We start from the raw sequence: 20376 nt of genomic DNA, 5'->3' as shown, positions 1-20376 counted from the left end.
TAGCCCAGAGAGAGAGGGGAAAATAAAGAAGAAGGAGATACAGAAGATGAGTAAAAAGAATAGATTAAAAATGTCTGCTTAAACCAACAACCAGAATAACCAGAATAGAGAAGGAAAGGAATAAGAGGAAGAAAAGGTATAAGGAAAAAAATTATATATATATAATATACATATTTTATATATATATATATATAATATATTTCCTTATAATATGTAAGGAAATATATACATTATATTATATTCATGTCTCAGTTCATGTCTCAGTTTATTTGTAAAGTTTATCATAAAAGATCCATAGAGGCCTATGATATAAACTAAGAATTGACCAAGAATCAAATCAGCAAATACAAAACTGCTGGACCAATATCTGATATCTGAGTGCCTTAGAGCCAGTGATGCCTTAGAGCCAGTGGCTGTGCTGGTCTGGAGGAGGGGCTCTCTGGTTCAGTCAGTGTCAATCTTGCTCCAGTAGATACACAGTTTCCAGGCACAGAGGGATGTGGTTTGGTGTAGGTGGGTCCCGCCTCCAATGTGGGCCCACTCTCCATTCCCCGAAGCTCCACCTTGTTGGTGATGAGGAGAAAACTGGCAATGTCCCAGTCTCCCTCTTCCCCCCACCAAACCACTCTGTTCAGGCCATCCTCAGAGTGCTGTGTGGGCACAAGTTGGCCAGTTTGTTGATGTCTTAAAGGATCCCGCTCCACATGTCCCCCTTCCAGGGTAGAGCCACTCTGCCAGCCGACTGACAAAGGGCCTCTGGCTAGTGGGTTGCTGCAGGTTCTTTTGTGCTTGGAGACTGTATACCTTCTTCCCACAGCACCCAAGGGAGAAGACTGCTTTTTTCGACTGCAACTCTGAACTGGTTACCAAGCCCACGGTGTGCAAACAGGGTGAAGAAAGCCCCCCAGTTAGAAATTGGTTCTTTCTCTGTTTTTTCCATTCCCTGGTGAGTGGTTTTCTTCTTGTCCAAATACAATCCTACACTTCCACAGCCTCTCTTTCTTCTTCTTTTTGTCTCTCCACAGAAGGGAATCCCTCCCCTCCTTACCTACACTGCCTGTTTTATCTTTCCCCATTAGTAATCACGCACCTATGGACCACCAAGTTGTTGTCCCTGTGGGCCCCTGGAGATGTTTCTGTCACTCTGTAGCCTGAATTGCCAGTCTTCTGGCCTCAATACTGCTGTGTTTGAGGGACAAGGGAACTTTGGCCCTCAAACTTCTCTGCCATGTTGACTCCTCAAGACTCTTAACAATAGAGAACAAACTGAAGGTTAATGGATGGAAGGTGGGTGGGGGATGGGTTAGATGGATGATGGGCATTAAGGAGGGCACTTGTTGGGATGAGAGCTGGGTGTCTTATGTAAGTGATGAATCACTGATTTCTACTCCTGAAAGCAATATTGCACTGTATGTTAACTAACTTGAATTTAAATAAAAAGTTTAAAAGAAAATTAATTAATTAACCAATTAATTAATTAACTTTCTATTCCAAATATCTCTTCATTCCAGCTGCTATAGAACTTCCCCATTCTTTATTGCAGCCATGTGGATGCCACTAGATGGAAACATTAGGCAAAAACAATAATGTTATTATCCCCGTGAAATGGATGCTTCATGTCTGTTTATTTGTAATGTTGATCATAAAAGATCCATAGAGGCCTATGATTCTTTAATTATGTGCAATGGAAGTTTGGTTTATAAAAGGAACACTTAAATGTGTTTCTGGTAAAGAAGCCTTTTGTATTGTAATTAATTCATTTCTAAATTGTGTTTAGAAAGTTGTATTGTGAATTCTCTTAAGGGAGTGTTTGGAGAGGGCTGTCTATAATTAGGTAGAGAGTACTACATAAAAACTACTGTATACAATACCACTGCAGATTGTTTGTGTTTTTGCTTTTTCCGTGTCAACAGGAAAAGTGGCAAAAAAACAAAACAAAACAAAAACAAAAACAAAAAAACTTCTGACTCCCTAAAGATAGCCTCTAAGCACCCAATGAAAACATCAGAATTATGTGTTGTTAGAATTCACAATGACAGGGGCGGCTGGGTGGCTCAGTCGGTTAAGCGTCTGACTTCGGCTCAGATCATGATCTCACAGTCTGTGAGTTTGAGCCCCACATCGGGCTCTGTGCTGACAGCTCAGAGCCTGGAGCCTGCTTTGGATTCTGTGTCTCACTCTCTCTCTCTGCCCCTCCCCTGCTCACGCTCTGTCTCTCTCTGTCTCAAAAATAAATAAAACATTTTTTAAAAATTAAAAAAAAAAAAATAATTCACAATGACAGATAATGAAAGGGCCACTTGACAAAATTCATAAAATGGAAGTAGAGAATTTTACCCAGTTCAGGAGACAGGAGAACAAGGGTGATATAGATGGGATTATCTGGAAAAATTCAGTCCAATTAGAATCTACCTTGTACAATTGGGGAGCTGCAGAAGAATGGGTATTGGAGAGATGACTACATATGGAATCCTATATGTACTTGATTTGAATAAAAAGTCTTCTCTTATTTAAACCACAACATCTCAGTTCCCATAGAGTATTAGTCCCAAAATTTTGCAAAGGGAGGCAGTAACATCGGATTTTAAGGGTAAGAAGTGAAGAAATCTTGAGCTAGATCTTCTGACTTCCAAACTGCAACTCATGTGACTTCTCTTTAAAAGTGCTTGTTGGAAATAAGTCAGTCACATGACAAATCATACCATATGATTTCACTCATGTGTGGAATTTAAGAAACAAAACAAACGAGCAAAGGAGAAGAGAGAGAGAGAAACACACTCCTAACTCTAGAGAACAAACTGATGGTTACCAGAGCGGAGGTCAGTGGGGGATGGCTGAAATAGGTGATGGGGATTAAGGACAGTACTTGTGATGAGCACCAGGTACTATATGGAATTGCTGAGTCACTATATTGTACACTTGAAACTAACACTACACTGTACGTTAATGGACTGGAATTTAAATAAAACTTAAATAATTAAATAAAAGTACTTGTAAACCTGTGTGTCTGTATAGTACTTGAAAACTTTTTTATTATATAAGTTATGGTTACTGTAGATAATTCTGAAAAAAATAAAATAAGAAGACAGATAGATAGATAGATAGATGGCAAGATGGATAGATAGATAAAAAAATGCCATAATCTCAGTTTCACAAAATACCCCCTGTCAACATAATGGATCTCCTTTCAGATATTTTTCTATGTGTCTCTAATATACAAACATGATCGGGGCACCTAGGTGGCTCAGTCAATTAAGTGCCCGACTCGACTTCAGCTCAGGTCACGACCTCACGGTTCATGGGTTCAAGCATTGGGATCTGCACTGACAGTATAGAGCCTGCTTGGGATTCTCTCTCTCTCCCTCTCTCTCTGCCCCTCCCCTGCTTTTGCGTGTTCTCTCTCTCTCTCAAAATAAACTTTAAAAACTGTATACAAGCATGTTCATGTGAGTACATCTTGTGAGTATATCACCAGAAAGAAAGTCTCACTCATAAACAATTAGGAACATCATGAACACAAAGCGATCTAGGAGAAGGTACAAAACATTTCCTTTTTTAAAAAATATATTTTTTAATATTTATTCATTTTTGAGAGAGAGAGAGAGAGGGAGGGAGAGGGAGAGGGAGAGGGAGAGGGAGAGGGAGAGGGAGAGGGAGAGGGAGAGGGAGAGAGAGAGAGGGAGAGGGAGAGGGAGAGAGAGAGAGAGAGAGAGAGAGACAGAGCATGAGCAGGGGAGGGGCAGAAAGCAAGAGAGACACAGAATCCGAAGCAGGCTCCAGGCTCTGAGCTGTCAGCACAGAGCCTGATGCAGAGCTTGAACTCACGAACTCTGAAATCATAACCTGAGCTGAAGTCGGATGCTCAACTGATTGAGCCACCTGGGCGCCCCACAAAAGATGTCTTTATACCTAAATATATATAGACTGCCTATCAGTTTGTAGACTTTACCTCAGACGAAAGTCCTTTTATTTTTATTTTACTTTTATGTTTGTGGTCTCGGTACACTGATTTGCATCAGGTTGCTTTCAGCATTGCCCTCCCCACCCCAGCACTGAGAGGGTTACTTCAGACCAAAGATCCCGGGCATCCCTGGAGGGAACCCCAGATCCTTCAGGGTCTTCGGGATAATGATCCTTTTACAAGACAAATGATTTTCTCCCTTGCTACAGAACACCTCTCATGCTGATCTTAATGCTGTTCTGATGCCAATAAACCCTTCTTCTCTCACCAGCTGACAGAAAACCCAACTAACTAGCTTAAACTATGAAGTCAGTTTATTGACTGACATTATTGAAAAGTTTAGCTTCAGGCAGACTTGACTCAATGGCCTCAGTGAGGTCACTGGGGACCTACTTCTAGCTGCCTCCATTTTTGGCTCCTTCCTCAGATTCTAGATGGTGTCCCTCCACTGCACCTGCAGAGCACATGGCCACATACCAAGAACGTCTCTTGGCTGTTCTCACACAGGTCCAGTGATTCACATTCCCTCAAAGGCTCACATTGGGTCACCAACTCATTCCTGAACTCTCTGTGTCCACAGGGTCACAAAGGACTAATTGGGTTGAGCCTGGGTCACATCCCCAAACCTTGTGTTCTCAAAGTGAAAGAAGGTGGTTCCCCTAAAGAAAAAGTGTGGTGCATTCCAAAAGGGAAAATGGATGCTGAGCAGCCAAAGAAAATGTCCAGTACAGACACTCGCCCAGAAATAGGTGGTGTGGAGAGCTGGGAAAAGGAAACCTACCTTCCAAATGAGCATGGTTCTTTTTCTTGCAAAAAAAAACCCTGGCATTTTACTAATCAAGTGCTTTTGAACTTACAAGGACATGCTCTTCACAATGCTGGGAAGATGATAAAGAGCTTTCATGTTTATAGACAGTTTTTATATTTAGCGACTATAGATGGATGCCAGTGAGATTAAGCTGAAGGTCACTCTCAAACCAAGGCAAGAAGCAGTTTAGAGCCCTCTCCAGTGCGCACAGCATAGAAAACCATGGCCCAGCAAGGACAAGTCAGCATTCTGAGATATCGCAACACTTACTCAGCAAGTAACTCCAGAGGGAAGTTAATGCTGCCCCTGCCCACATAACCAAACTCTTCAGAGCAGAGGAAGTGGGGAGCGGTGCAAAATAATGTACCTTAATAACTCAGCGAGACTCCCAGTGACGAAACTGAGAAATGAAAGGGGGTCTACCGTCAAGAAAATTCCATTGAACTCTGTATGAGTCACTGTGGGAGCTCCTACCTGCGGTCTCCTCATGAAAATGCAGATCCCACTACTTCCTCCAGAGACCACTCTGGTGTGGGGAGCTGCATGAATGGTCACTCGTCCTGAGCACATCTCCAGTGTGGTGCCACTTCTTTCTGGTCTTTAATTATTAGTCTTTTACTTCAGGTGCAGATTGTCAAGCTAATTGAACTGCTCAGTTCAAGCCACATACTCCTCATCAATCCCATGAGGTCTCTTTCTTTTTTTTTTCTCCCTCCCCTCCCCTCCCCTTCCCCTCCCCTCCCCTTCTCCCCCTCTCCCGTCCCCTCCCCTCCCCTCCCCTCCCCTCCCCTCCCCTCCCCTCCCCTTCTCCTACTTTCCCTCTTGGTCCCTGACCTACTTTGTCATTTTTCTGTTTTCATAGGCATCCACTTTACAGGACTGTGGGTGAGAAGTTTTCCAAAGCGCTTACTCCACTTTACATTCTCACTGCCAGGGAGAACTCTTACGATGCTCCATATCTTGCCAGTAACAGTTCCGTCAGACTTTTTAATTTTTTCCAAGACAATGGGTGCATGATGATGTCACAACATGGTTTTGAGGTTAAACTGCTGTCTGGTGGAAAATATGACAGATATATAAAACATTGCACATATAAATTTATAGGGTACAGATGTTTATAAAGCAAACACTCAACCAGGACTCAAAACAAAAGGGAAAACACTCCCAATCTCCTCAAGTCCTGCTGACACCCATTCCGAGCTCGTATGTCTTTTCCTGATCACAAAATCTTCCTCCTCTCCTACAGATAATTACTATTCTAAACCTTGCAATAATCATTTGGTTTATTTTGCGGTTTTACCACCTGTGTTTGCATTCCAAAATTATATGTATGGTTTTGCTTGTTTTTTAACATCATATGAATGATATCACATCATCTGCAAGTTTTTGTGTTTTGCTTCTTTCACTCAACAATGTATTCATGAGGTTAGTTCATGCTGTTGTGTATTCCTATGGGTTGTTTATTACTGGATATTTTTCTGGGAATGGATATGTCCCAAATTATATGTTCATTTTTTGGCGCCTGGGTGGCTCAGTTGGTTAAGCATCTGACTTTGTCTCAGGTCATGATCTCACGGTTCATGAGCTCAAGGCCCATGTTGGGCTCTGTGCTGACAGCTCAGAGCCTGGAGCCTGCTTCCGATTCTGTGTCTCCCTCTCTCTCTGCCCTTCTCTTACTTGCATTCTCTCTCTCTCTCTCTCTCTGTTTCTCTCCCTCTCAAAAAATAAATAAAAACATAAAAAAATTATTTGTTCATTTTATTTTAGATGAGCACTTCATCTTCTGTTTCAGTTATCACTAACAATGCCACCCTGGACATTCTCGTACTCAAATCCTGATGCACACATACAGAACCTTCTCTGGAGTATATTTCTGAGTGGAATTACTGGGTAAGAGGGGATATACATTTTGGACCTTATTAGATGCCTGTTTCCCAAGACATCTCCAAGCAGTATATAAGAATTTATCTTATTATGTATCCTCACCAACACTTAGCATTGCCAGATTTTTTTTTCCCCAAACTGCTAAAGGATATGATAGCTTCTCACTGTGGCTTTAATTTGCATTTTCTTCTTTACTAGAGAGGTTAATAAAGTACCTTTTCTTTTGTTTGTGAAACATTTGGATTTGGAGAGTGCTAAGAGGACAAATATTTATTTTGCCCATTTTTCTGTTGGGTTTCTCAATTTTTTGCCTATCAAATTATATGAATAATTTACATATTTTGGATACCAGTCCTCCTGATTTAATCTGTTATAAATAAATATCTGTTATAAATAAATATTCCCACTTTGTGGAATAAATTTGGCCTCTTTACAATATTGAGTGTTCCAGTCCATAAACATGTTTTATCTATCTAGATTTTCTTTAATTTTTCCCTTAATAAAATTTTTAACTTTTCTCCATAGAGGTCTTCAACTGGTACCTTGATTTTCTTCTAGGTACTTTATATTATTGATACTATTTTACATAGTATCTTGTTTTTAAGTTTTTATGTTGTTTGTTTCTGGTATTCTGAAATGCACTCTATTTTAGAATTTTTTTTTCCTCCAACCAGTAAATTATCTTATTAATAAATTATCTATAGATTATATTGCATTTTCTGTATAGATAGTCATATTTCTTGCAAATAATGCCAGTTTAGTGTCTTCATTTTCAATCCTACATTTTTTTTCCTTGCCATGCTGGATAGGGAATCTAGTTCAAATTTAACAGAAATTTTGATAGCAGGCATCCTGTTTCATTCTAGCTCTTAAAGAAAAGGTTTCAGCTTCCAACTTGGGTATGTATTATGGTGTAGTTTTATGGAGCTACTGTTTATTATGTTGGCGAAGTTCTCCTCCATTTCTAAATATCCAAGAGACTTTTCTTTTTTCGTGAATGGATACTAAATTTTATAAATGCCTTTTGTGCATCAGTTGAGATGATTCAGTGATTTTTCTCCTTTAATCTACTATTGTGTCAGACTACATTAATTTTCTATTCTACATTCCTAAAATAAACATTACTTTTTTATTTTTGTATATTCCTAGGTTGAATGTACTGATATTTTGTTTATGCTATTCTTATAAAATGTTCCCCTTATCTATTCTCTGGAAGAGTCTGTATAAAATAAGTTTGTTTTGTTTTGTTTTTCTGGCAATGCTTGATAGAACTTGCCAGCAAAGCTATTTGAACTTAAAGTTTTATGAGATTTTGACTACTGGTTTCTTTAAAAAAAAAAAAATCATTAAGATTTTTTTCTATTCAAGTTTTCTATTCTTAAGCAAAATTGGTAATTTTATAAGAATTTGTCCATTTTGTCTAGATTTTCACACCTAATATTTTCGTATTATTTCATACTGTTTATAAAATCTATAGGAATTCTCCTTTTTCATTTCTGCTATTATTTGTGCCTTCCTCTTTTTTATTTTTATCACTTTCTCCTAAAGGAGCAGTGGCTTAGAGCCCAGGCTCATGCACCACTCAAGCAGGCACCATCTCAGCCCTCCCAGATCAGATATTTCTGCACAGATTGATTAGCAAGCCTGAGACCTAATGGACTATGTTGCTTGGGGACAAACGAGTTTCAGAAAGAATTGGAATAGGTCTTCTCTTTCACTTTCTGCATTAACACTACCTACCCTAGGAGATGGGTGCTAGAATTATCATAGTTAAGAAAATTGAGTGTCAACCAAGGCTACAGAGCTAGTAATTAGTAGGGCCCCAATTCTACCATGCCTTGCTCATTCTCTTCTCTTTTAAACCTGAATTTTAATTTTCTCATTGCTAGTTGAAATGTCCTTAGTGTATAGTAAGTTACATTCTTCAGTCTCAATTTATTCATCCATAAGATCATTTTTATTTTTCCAATTTGGCTATCCACTGATAGACACAAATATGAACTCAGACTACACATCTTAACCTGATTTTATCATATCCAGAATATCTTTCCATGTCAGTATTCTCATTCTTAACAGTTCCTAACAGTTGCATGGTATTCATAGCAGATCCTCATGTTGGTCGAATGAATGAATGAATGAATGGGAAAGTCAATAAAGAGGCAAAAGACATCTTTCCTTGTAGTTCTGATACAATGCATTCCTGATCAGCCCAGCCATACACCTCCCCACCTGAGTCCCATCCTTTGAATGTCTTCCCTTATTCCAAACCTAGTGGTAGACAGGGAACCAGCAGCTTCACAGACCTTGGTCTTGTGTGTTAAGCAAATGTAAGAAACATCTTGTCATCATTCACTCAGTGCTAACCAACAGTGCCTGAGGCCTTCCCCAGGTCTTGTCCAGGAGAGCAAGGCTCTGAATACAAGACTTGTATTCACAACATAATACTGATTATTTTGAAAAATTCACACCCTGTTCTCTCCATGAGAAAAGATTTTGTAGGCCAGAGGCACAGGCAACGAGTTTCACTTGTTGAATTAAAAACAAAGCTCAGTATCATTAGCACTGAGCATCTCTAGCCTTCTCCCTGGTTGCAGCTTCTGAACTCAAGGGAAGAGTGCCACTTACTGTTAGACTCATTGCATTGCAATTTGAGAACAGTTCTTCGATCTGAATCTAAATGCCACGTGAAGACAAAAGTCTTATCAGGGAAGATATTAACTGACCTTGGATAGATTCCTAAATACCAGAAATTGTGCCAAGTGGTTTGTAGCCATAATCTTATTTAGGCCTTAGAATAATTCTATAATTTTTATTTCTGTGATTTTTTTGTGGTTTTGTGCACACACTCTAGGGTTTTGAATCCAACCACCCAGATCATAGCCCATAGGCCAAATTCAGTCAGTGGCCTGTTTTTGTACAGGCCACAAGCTAAGGATTATTTTATATGTTTAAATGGTTTTAAAAAATCAAAAGAATGTTTCATAACGTGAAAATTATTAAATTCAAGTTTCAGTGCCTATAAAGTTGTATTGGAACATAGCCACGTTCATTTACTCAGGTATGGTCTATGGCTGCTTTTGTACCACAATAATTCAGTAGTTGTGACAGACCTTACAGTCTTCAATGGCTGAAGTATTTACTAACCGGTGTTTACAGAAAAAGTTTGTCAACCCTGACCCAGATTCTAATTTAGATACACCACCTGGGCAAGCCACAAAACTGATCCTCAGTTTCATAAAGTGGCAGAATACCTGCCAAGAGTGGTTTTTATGGAACATTAGCCCTATAAGCACAGTATCTCCTTAAGATACCTATGGAGGTCTAAGACATAAATGCCTTAACACTAATTTCCATCTACAGATCTGTTCCTCCCTCAGCCCAGGATCGTGTAGTCTCTGAGAGTATGGACTTTAGGATCAAAATATGGGATTCCATTCTAGGATCCACGATGACTTATTAATTATATGATGCAGTAGGAAGGTGCTAAAGTATGGAGGTTGAGTGTTTAGGTTTTGAAACTAGGTTTCAATCCTGGTTCTGCTACCCACTAGCTTGGTGACCTTGGGTAAATTACATAAGCTCTCTGAACCTCTGCTTCCTCATCTGTAATGGATATAAAAATCATACTGATGTTTTCACTCTTATGTGGATCCTGAGAAACTTAACAGAAACCCATGGGGGAGGGGAAGAAAAAAAAAAAAAAAAGAGGTTAGAGTTGGAGAGAGCCAAAGCATGAGAGACTCTTAAAAACTGAGAACTGAGGGTTGATGGGGGGTGGGAGGGAGGGGAGGGTGGGTGATGGGTATTGAGGAGGGCACATTTTGGGATGAGCACTGGGTATTGTATGGAAACCAATTTGACAATAAATTTCACATATTGAAAAAAAAATCATACTGATTTCATTGGGATGTTGCGAGAATAAAATGAATATATGTACGTAAAGTGATTAGAGCAGTGTTAGCAAAGATCTCTCAACAGTTGTTATTGATTTCCATTCTTATTTAGGGAAAAACAAACTCCTTCCCTTTACCTAAAGCCTATAATCTGCCCTCCATGTGCTTCTCCAGCTCCAAACTCTTCCCTATGCTGCAGGCATTAATAGCCTTTTTCACCCAAATCATGCTTTTTATTTCCTCATGAGACACTTCTATTTGGTGTTCCCAGTGACCTCAGAATCTAGCACAGACCTTTTCTCAGAAACACAGCACAACACAGTTGAAGCTTCCTTCCAAAGCCCTTAACAAATGTGCACATGTAAACATAATTTGAAAAGATAACATGGACAAGGAATTTTTAGCAAGCAATAGGAATAAAATTAGAAGATTCTTCTGAGTGTTGTAATGGCCAGAAAGTTAAAACACATTTGTTTTCTTGCTCATCTTTCATTTTCCTCCCCACTCTCCATTTCCCTAGTAACTAGACCAGTGTCAGGCAGAGGGCCACATTTTTCACTAAATGAAGACAATTAACAAATGATGGGGAGGAGAGGGATTGGGAATATAAATTAACACAACCTATTTATTTTTTTCCCTTTATTTTCAAATTTTTACTTAAATTCTATTTAGTTAAGATACAACCTGTTTATTTTTATCAAAAACTTACATGTGCTCAATTTGTAGTGGGTATCTACAGTATGATCAACTCAGCACCTCCTTTCTCAAGAGGTAGACTATCTTCCATACGTGGACATCTTGGGGACTGCCAAATTCTTACAGGATTCAGGCCCCAGCTGGGATCAGGAATGCCACCCCTAATTCCCTCTCTGGACTGGTTAATTAGTCCTCCTTTTTTCAGGCAGTGGGGCAGAAAGACTTAACACTTGGGAGCTGTTAGCAGCCATGTTTTCCATCCATTCATAAAAAGGCTGGTTTGTAAAGAGAATGAAGCTAACAGAAAGAAACCATACAGGAGAAATAATAAAGGGATCTGAATGGAGTTTGAGTCAGATGCTCTGGACCCCTTCCTAGTCCTGTTAATAGTTTGGATGGTCAATTTATCCTTTCATCATATAACAGCACAGTTATCATTTCAAAAGTTTGTCATTTTGCTTCAACTAGCTAGAGCAGAGTACAAATACAATATTCCTTTAGCCCACTACACAGTTAAGTCATCTAGATTTCTTAAAACCAGTGCCCAAGGCCCACTCCAGAACAATGAAATCAGAATCTCTGTGGTCTGGACATCAGTAATTTCAAGAAGTGCCAGGCTATCGCAGATATCTCACTTTGAGGAATCAGTCTATCAGGAATATTCATTATAACTAGGAATGCAGAGATATATTTTGACCCTCACAAGATTGAAAGACTGTATTAACTTTTAACCTTGTAACAGTTATCAGATCACCACTGCTCCTTCATCTCATTGTAATTGCAGTTCACATTAGAACTCTAATTTAAGAGTTTTGGTCAGGTGCCACCTAGACCTGCAAGATCAGATCCTCCAAAGTCAGAATTTAAGATTCCTCATGGAATTTTAATCCCTAATCCTCCCTAAACACACACACACACACACACACACACACACACACACACACACACCCTCATACAAATGATGTTGTGACTCTTGTAATGTTATGAGACTCATTTAGTTTTTTCCATGCAAACAATTGCAAAGCAAGCCAAAATTGGTTTAGTACCTCTTGGCCCAACATCTGCAAGGTTAACAAAAGGTTGAGGTCAAAGGAAGATTTCTTTGGAGAGTTGCTCAAGTGTTATGCACTTCAATTTAAGCTTTAAAGAGCCTGGACTGTGTTCCCTGAGCCCAAACATCTATACCAAACACATAACAGGAAAAAAAAAAAAAATTAGACTGGCCAACTAGCTGCCTAACAGAGAAGTATCTATTTGGCAACAGTCTACATTCCCAAGATTTTTTAAAAAAAAGATGCATGAATGTTTCACATACAGAATAGGCCTGTGGCTACATTAAACTGGACTTTGCCAGTTCTAGCACTAGAAACCTTCATGGAGCAAATCCCTGAAGGGTGATATACTGGAAACCGAGAACTGAGGAAAGACCCAAAGGGGACACCTGGGAAAAAGCACTACCTTTATCAGTGATTCTTAAGCTTGAGTGTGTATGAGAACCTGAGAGCTTTTTAGACCACAGCTTTTTGGACCCTACCCATGGAGTTTGATTTAGTAGATTTAGGGTGAGGCCTGAGAATCTGCATTTCTAACAAGTACCCAAGTGATGTAATGCTGCTAGACAACACTTTGAGAACCGCTGGCCTACATAAAAAGAAAGACCAGCAGAGAACTTCAGAAACAAAGAAGATTCTCCACCAAGCCCCTGGTGGAAAAGAGGGTGGAGGGCAGAAAAGTGCAGAAATAAAATCTCAGTGCTCAAAACAAGCTGACTTCTTGCTCCTGGTCAAATCAACTAGGGTGGGTGGGTGGATAAGAAAAGAAGGGCTTAGTCCTAGTCACTCAAAGACCCAACTGACTGAACCTTTATCATCTTCAAGTGGCTTCCACAGTCATCCTAGGTGCAGCCATCCAACCAGCAGATGAGAAGGGAATGGAGGAACACGCCAAGAAATTTTTATGGAAATGGCCTGAATTTTTGTATCCATACTCCATTGCTAAGAACTTAGTCCCATGTGTAGACCCAAGAGGAGTGAAAAAATGTAGACCCTGGCAGGGCAGCCACATCTTAAGGGAACAAGAATCTCCAGCACACAATCCAATAGTCTCTGCTATCAAATCCCCTTCCCAATGCAGGCTTCCAGCCTTATCAAGTCTTGAGCATAGCTTTAAGGAAAATGCATAGCTAATTAGACACTTACAAAAATGAATGTTTGTAACTAAAAGTGATCAAAGGATTTATTATCTGAGTAGAAAAAAATTTTGAGACCTATCCAGGGTAGGGTCAAGTAGCTCAGATAGTGTGTTTACAGAAGCAGTAGAGAGGAAACACAAAACTGCTGTTTTATAACTCTATGGGGTTCCTCTCTTTTAGCATGTTATACTACTTTTTTAGAGATTAAGTAAAATAAATCTAAAGATTTTAGAATTTCACATTTATTCAGCTTGTTATCCTTTATTTATCGATCATTCTTAAAGCAAATGACAAATCTACTTTTCAAAGATGAAGGCCTGCTATTACTGAGGATATCTCCAACATTCTACGCAACTCCAAAACCAGGAATGTTTCACACAACTGCAGCACTCTGCTTTTTAAGGCGATTACCCTTACTGTATGCATACTCATTTGCCTATGTTTGTCATAAAGTGAAATGGCCTGTGACATCTCATGATTGATAAGGCTGGAGTCAAGCCATTTACATGACTTCTAGATATACCTCTTTTAAGACTCTCCAAGAGCAAATTAACCAATATACGCCATTTACTGAAAAGGGAAAAGAAAAAAAAAGAAGAAACGTCCTTCATGGTCTTTCATTCATTTCATCAATGAGGACACACAAGGCAGCATCTTTCTCTATAATCTGGTCTCTCCTATGACCTGAATTTTCTCTTTGCTGTTCATTCTGTCCAGTACAATTGTTGCTATCATCAGCATCCATTGGTTCAGTTTTTACTCTCATCCCTGCTTCTGAATGGGGCAAATCATCAGGCAAAGAAGCCAAGCAATTCTGAATCATCTCAATGACTCGCTCCAAGTGCTTTTGAAACCGTTCAGCTGTTTCAAGGCGTTGACGTTTCTGCACCTCCATCATGACTCTCAATGTTTCTCTTGCTTGGTGGGGTCGGTATTCATTTATGAGATGATGCACATGCACAAAAAGCAGCTTAAGATCTTCTAGCTTCTCTTCTCGTTTTATACTCCCAGGGCTTCTTATCAAGATATCTAAGAGGTCTAAGAAATTAATAAGAATAGACATATTGAGTTTTCTCAGTTCTTTCTTGTGATCAAACTGCATAGGATGAAGTCGTTCGATGCCCTGACTTTCTAAAGGGCGAATGATAAGATCGTCACATTGGAACTGATTGCCAAACATCATATAACTGTCTTTTATTGGAGGTGGAGGCTTGGGAGCTAGGCCTTCCTGAATATTTTCATCTGTATATTCCTTGATGTACTGCATTGGAGGTGGCGGAAGGGCACTCACTTGTTGTGGCTCACCCATTGCGGAAGATCAAAAATCTATGGAAATAAACCAAAAATTTAGAGTAGAGCTACAAAACAAACCTGTCACATTGTATACTACAGAGTATTTTCCTTTTTTTTCCTTGGCAGTTTGGGGCCCAGGACAAAATGATCTCCTTAGTTTCTAGAACAACAGGGTAAGACTGCCATCTTTTTCTAATTAGCATTATATCTTCAATCATCCGATAATTTTTCCTTCTTTGCTTAAGGTTTTCATCAGCACAAAAAATGTGTAGTATATTTGCATCTTTAAATAAAATCTGGATTCCTCACCAGTTATTCCATTTCTCTACTCCTCTCTACAGCCAAATTACATATGCTGCATATTCATTTTTGTCATTATCCAATTTGGCCTCAACCTACTAACTCCACAAAAACCATTCATCAAGGTCATCAGCAATCACCAAACAAGCAAATCCAATGGATATTTTTCAAAGGTGATTTTACTCAATGATTCTTCAGCATTTTCTTCTTTTTCACCACACTTCCCTTCTCCCTTGGCTTCTGTGAGCCTACATTTATGTTTCTCTCCTACCTCACTGGCCACTCCCTGTCTAGCTCCTTCACTGCCTCTACTCCACCCAAATTTTAATGTTGGCATGCCTCAGAGGGTTGCTCTGGGGCCCTCTTCTCACTCTAAACTAGGGCATCACAAACTCAAGTGCCGAAGGGAAAAGGCAAGCAACGAAAACAGTGAAGCACTCTGGGGCAAGGATTCAGATGAATTAAGCACATGCATGCCAGCCAGATCTTAAAGCCTCCAGCCATTAGATTTCATGTGGGAATGAAAAATCATTGTTCCTCAGTTTCCTGATTTCTGAAACGAGGGCAAAAATCCAGATTTTATGCAGAATGTCTCGATTTTTAAATAGTGGTAACTAAGTCCAGAAATTGTCAAGTTCTGTGGGGTCAAAAAGAATTTATCTACAACAATCTTCGTGGTCTGCAGTTTTAGACCTCTGCTTTACAGTCTCCCTTGCGTAATCTCAGTCAATTCTACAGCCTTAAACACCAATTCTACCACTGGTTCTCAACCAAGGTCAATTTTGCCCACTAGGAGACATATGGCAAAATCTGGAGACATTTTTACTTGTCACAACTGGGGGATAGAGTGCTACTGGCATCTAATGGGTAGAGGCCAGGGATGCTGCTAAACCCTTACATGACAGCCCCCAACAAAGAACTATCCATCCCCAAATATCAATATATTGTGCCAAAGTGGAGAAACCCTGGTCTATGATTTAGGACTCTGTACTTTCTACCTCCAATGGAGACTGCCTCAGTTTCTTCTGAATGTCTCATAAAGCATTCAAAAAAAGAATTACCTCCTCTCCTCCCCATCACAAATTTATCAAGTCCTGCTGACTCCACACCTTCACTATCTCAAATTCATCAGTTCTGGCCAAACCACCATTCCTTCTTGCCAGGGATATAATGGCTTCCCCCAAGGATCCTTCCGCTTTCACTACTGTTCTTCCACATAATAGCCAGTATTAATTGTTTTCATCCCACATGCCTTCTCCTTCACTATATCCTAGCAGAACTGTCTTTAATCTACTATTTTTACACTATTCTTTAACTATACTATACTATTAACTATAACCTCTTCTTTCAGTCTTTCCACATGCTTTTCTTCCTGCTTCAGGCAGTAGCTTAAAATGTCACCTCTAAAGAAAAGCTTACTTAATTATTCATCAAAAGCAGATCCTACCTTCTTTTATTCTCTGAACCGGTATTTGATTTCTCTCCCTGAGCAAACTACAAGCTCCATAAGAGGAAGGACTCTCTATCATAGTTCTATATCCACAACCATGTACACAGAAGTTTCATAAGCATTTGTTGACAGCTTCATCCATTTCAAGACAACTCCAAATCAATGGGAATTTGGAAGTAGGTACAAACATCTTTAATGTGTATTCACTCTTTTGGTTGTTTACGGTTTGTCTGATTAGGACAATGAGTATCCAGGGATGATGATTATGACAACAGATAATATATGAGACATACTATGTGCCAGATAGTTATAAGTACTTTTCTCGTGGTTGTGAGAAAAGCTGCTTCCGTTTTGGAGAGGAGACAATTGTGGCTCAGAAAGGTTGAACCACTTGTATAACGTCACCAAGTAGTAGAGGAAGGATCCAGAACCTAAAGACTTCAAACAGTACACCATACTATCTTTCAATGATAAACAAAAAACACTACCTCCATTATAGTGTTGCTTACAATCTATCAAGGAAAATAGATTAAAAAAAAAAAATAACTCAATAACTAACTACAAGTTTTAAGGCTACTACAAAAGACCAACAGATCAAACTACCAAAAAATAAATCTAAAAATTCCACACTGGAAAATATATCATAAGCAAAATTTAAAAATAATCCCATTCTTCTGGGAGAAAAACACAAGTCTAAAAAGGAGCAAATACTAGCAATTTTATTTTGACTTTTTAAAAACATATTTTCTCTGACTCCACCCCCACTAGAAGGAAAGCATTAGGACTTCAGGAACTGCCTGTCTTGTTCACAGCTCTACCTCCAGCATTACAAGACCCTCAATAAAAGTCCAATGAATGAGATTTTTCAAAACCTGTGTTTTTTAAAAAACAGAAAAATAGACAAACGAGGACAAGGAAAATGCAAATGCCGAATAAAGACAGGAAAGTATTCAGACTAGTACACTTTTAGAAGCAAATTTTAAGAATTTTCATCTAACAGACTATGAAGATTTCAAATAACCCATCATTCAACAAATATCAGAACACCTTCTATGTGACAGGCACTGGCTTCCACAGAAGTCATACTCTCCTTTCTCTCAATTTCTTCAGTGCCCTCCCAGTTTTAGAAGCAGCTCTTAGCTATTCTGGCCCCGGGGAAACCTGTTGGGGTGGAGGGGACCCACCTCAGTTCTCATAGAAGCCATCTTCACAACCACCACATAACACTCGTGGCTGGTGGGCCAGTACCACCCAAGAGAATATGGGGCAATTCTCATACACAAGTAACAGGAAACATACACATTTGGAACTTAATTTGGCAGTATCAAAATTTTAAATGCTGATATTCTCTGAAGCAACAATTCTACTTCTAAAAATTTATTCTACGCAAATATTGGCACAAGTACATAAACTTGGGTGTTAAGGGTGTTTAATGCAGCACTGTTTGAAGAGTATAATCCATGACTTCATCAATATGAGTGGTGGATAAGATATTCCTATGTAATACAAGACAGCCCTAAAGGAAAAAGGGGTGAAACTACACGGGCTTGGAAGGTTATAAACACTGTGTCTAAACACTGTGTACTGGGGGCGCCTGGGTGGCTCAGTCAGTTAAACATCCAATTTCGGCTCAGGTCATGATCTTGTGGTTTGTGAGTTCGAGCCCCGCGTGGGGCTCTGTGCTGACAGCTCAGAGCCTGGAGCCTGTTTTGGATTCTGTCTCCCTCTCTCTCTCTGCCCCTCCCCTGCTCATGCTGTCTCTCTCTCTCTCTCTCAAAAATAAACTTAAAAAAATAAAATAAAAGACACTGTGTACTGTTTCACTTACAACACATGATAGCTGCAAACAGTAATAATCAACTTTTTAAAAACAAATATAAATTCAGACTTACAGAACGTTGTGTGAAAAGTACAAAGAACTTTCCATATTCTTCACCCAGATTCTCCAAATGTTAATAACATTTTCCCTCATTGCCTTATTGGTTTCCCCCAATACTCTACCGCATACCCCTCAAACAAGAATGTTCCCTTATAACAAAATTATTACCAAAATTACAGAATTAGCATTGATCTGGTGCTTCAAAATCAATTTTAGACCACCCAGGTTTCACCCCACTTAATCCGTTCTCCAAAGGCCAACCACATGACAGGTACGTTTTATATCCTTAGTCTTCCTAACAATTCTAAGAGTTAAGTACTACTGTCAGTTTCATTTTCGAGAGGAAGATCCCGAGTCTCATTGAGGTGAAGTGTTTGCACCAGATCAAAAGGCTAGCAAAAAGCACAGCAGAAATTCTTATCCTCGGTCCGTTTAGCTGCAAAGTAGCAGCTCTCTTAAATCAGTAAACGATGAATCTTCTAAATGTACAAAAGGAACCTGACATATTACAGACATTATTATTATTTCCCTATCACTTCTCTAGAATGAACTTTTCAAAGGCAACGTCTTTAGTAAAACCAGCGCCAAGCGTTACACACGGTTATCAGATTTAAGAACCACCTTCTAGGGGCGCCTGGGTGGCGCAGTCGGTTAAGCGTCCGACTTCAGCCAGGTCACGATCTCGCGGTCCGTGAGTTCGAGCCCCGCGTCAGGCTCTGGGCTGATGGCTCAGAGCCTGGAGCCTGTTTCCGATTCTGTGTCTCCCTCTCTCTCTGCCCCTCCCCCGTTCATGGTCTGTCTCTCTCTGTCCCAAACATAAATAAACGTTCAAAAAAAAAAAAGAAAATTTTAAAAAAGAACCACCTTCTAGTGTTTGCTCCACGCTGGGGGCTTGACCAAAAAAAGGAAGGTATTCCAGGGTCCCACCCCCAGACATATGATTCATTTCGTCTACTGTGAATGGCACCGCGGGAATGTAGCTTTTAAAACATCCCCAGATGAGGGGCGCCTGACTCCGGCTCAGGTCATGATCTCACGGTTGGTGTGTTCCAGCCCCGCGTCAAACTCAGAACCTGCAGCCTGCTTCGGATTCTGTGTCTCCCTCTCTGTCCCTGCCCCTCCCCCGCGCACACTCAGGCTCTCTGAGAAATAAAAATATAAACCTCTCTAGATGAATGTGACCATTAGGCTTGGGATCGCCTCCCTTCTCCAACTCCCCCCCCACACACACACACACACACACTCCCCCTTAACTCAGCCGATTGGACCGCCTCCCGGAGGAGGAATAGCTGCAAATAATACAGGGATGGTCATTCTCAAATGACACAGGCCGGAGACCAGAGGAGTCTCCAAGGCCACACAGGTTAGCAAAACAGCGGCGAAGGCCTAGAACTCTGGTCTCCCAACCTGCAGTCCCCATACGGAGGAAGGGAGCCCTGAGCCCGCCAGGCCCAGGGTATCTTCCTCCCGGCTCCCCACCAGCAGCAGCGAGGCCGCACTCTCCGAGGGACCCGGGAGAGGAAGGGGACAGAACATACTCCGCGCCAGGCCTCCCCCATTCCCAGGCCGCCCAGAGGAAGCCCCGAGGTCCGGAAGAAGAAATGCCCGCGGAATCGAGCCCCAAGCCGCCACCGCCCACTCACCTCAGCCCAGGGTTTACACTGGAGCCGCCTTCGCCTCCGCAACCAAAATCCGGCTTCCGGCCACCTCCTCCAGGAAGACGCCACTGACACTGTCCCTTGATTGGCTGGAAGCTCTGTCTTTTAGCCGAGGCCCTAGTCCCGCCTCAGACCAGCGGCTTGCTAATGCGCCTGCGCATATATCCCCCCGTTCGGTGATATAGTTGCCTGCGGGTTTAGGAGTGGGGGAGAGTGTGTTGGTACTTTTTGCCAGTGAAAGTAGCTGCTGGGAGCTCCATTCCTTTTTTCCCTTTTCTTTCCCTTTTTTTTAACATCTGAAATTAACTCATCCATGTGCCTTATATAAAAGTTAGAAAATGCAGATAAACAGGTATTTTTTTT

General features: G+C 40.4%; 2 protein-coding genes across 4 annotated transcripts in view; both read right to left on the bottom strand.

The window, feature by feature from the left end:
• The window catches only part of HAVCR2 (hepatitis A virus cellular receptor 2), a 30719-nt gene extending 24329 nt beyond the window's left edge, over positions 1-6390 (bottom strand). Inside the window, exon 1 of the mRNA XM_045036328.1 lies at positions 5608-6390. The gene's annotated coding sequence lies outside the window, so the exon portion shown is untranslated. The remainder of the gene's footprint in view (positions 1-5607) is intronic.
• A 7059-nt stretch (positions 6391-13449) lies between these two features.
• On the bottom strand, positions 13450-20155 carry MED7 (mediator complex subunit 7). Of its 3 annotated transcripts, none has more exons than XM_003981300.5 (2): positions 19999-20155; positions 13450-14759 (listed from the first exon to the last, which is right to left on the bottom strand). In XM_003981300.5, exon 2 carries the CDS (start codon positions 14740-14742, stop codon positions 14041-14043), a length of 702 nt encoding a protein of 233 aa, XP_003981349.1. In that variant the 5' UTR covers positions 14743-14759; positions 19999-20155; the 3' UTR covers positions 13450-14040. The 3 variants fall into 3 exon arrangements, with proteins under 3 accessions (XP_003981349.1, XP_044892259.1, XP_019695412.1); XM_045036324.1 differs by lacking the exon at positions 19999-20155 and adding an exon at positions 19894-19915; XM_019839853.3 differs by lacking the exon at positions 19999-20155 and adding an exon at positions 19220-19420.
• Between the last annotated feature and the right edge of the window lie 221 nt (positions 20156-20376).

This window comes from Felis catus, chromosome A1 (assembly GCF_018350175.1).
Source record: "Felis catus isolate Fca126 chromosome A1, F.catus_Fca126_mat1.0, whole genome shotgun sequence".
Classification (NCBI taxonomy): Eukaryota; Metazoa; Chordata; class Mammalia; order Carnivora; family Felidae; genus Felis; species Felis catus.
Note: the sequence above shows the minus strand (reverse complement) of the source record. Positions and strands in the feature narration are given on the sequence as shown.

What these genes read in the sequence shown, in the direction of transcription:
- MED7 (XM_003981300.5), bottom strand. Translation starts at nt 14,742, where the DNA reads ATGGGTGAGCCACAACAAGTGAGTGCCCTTCCGCCACCTCCAATGCAG.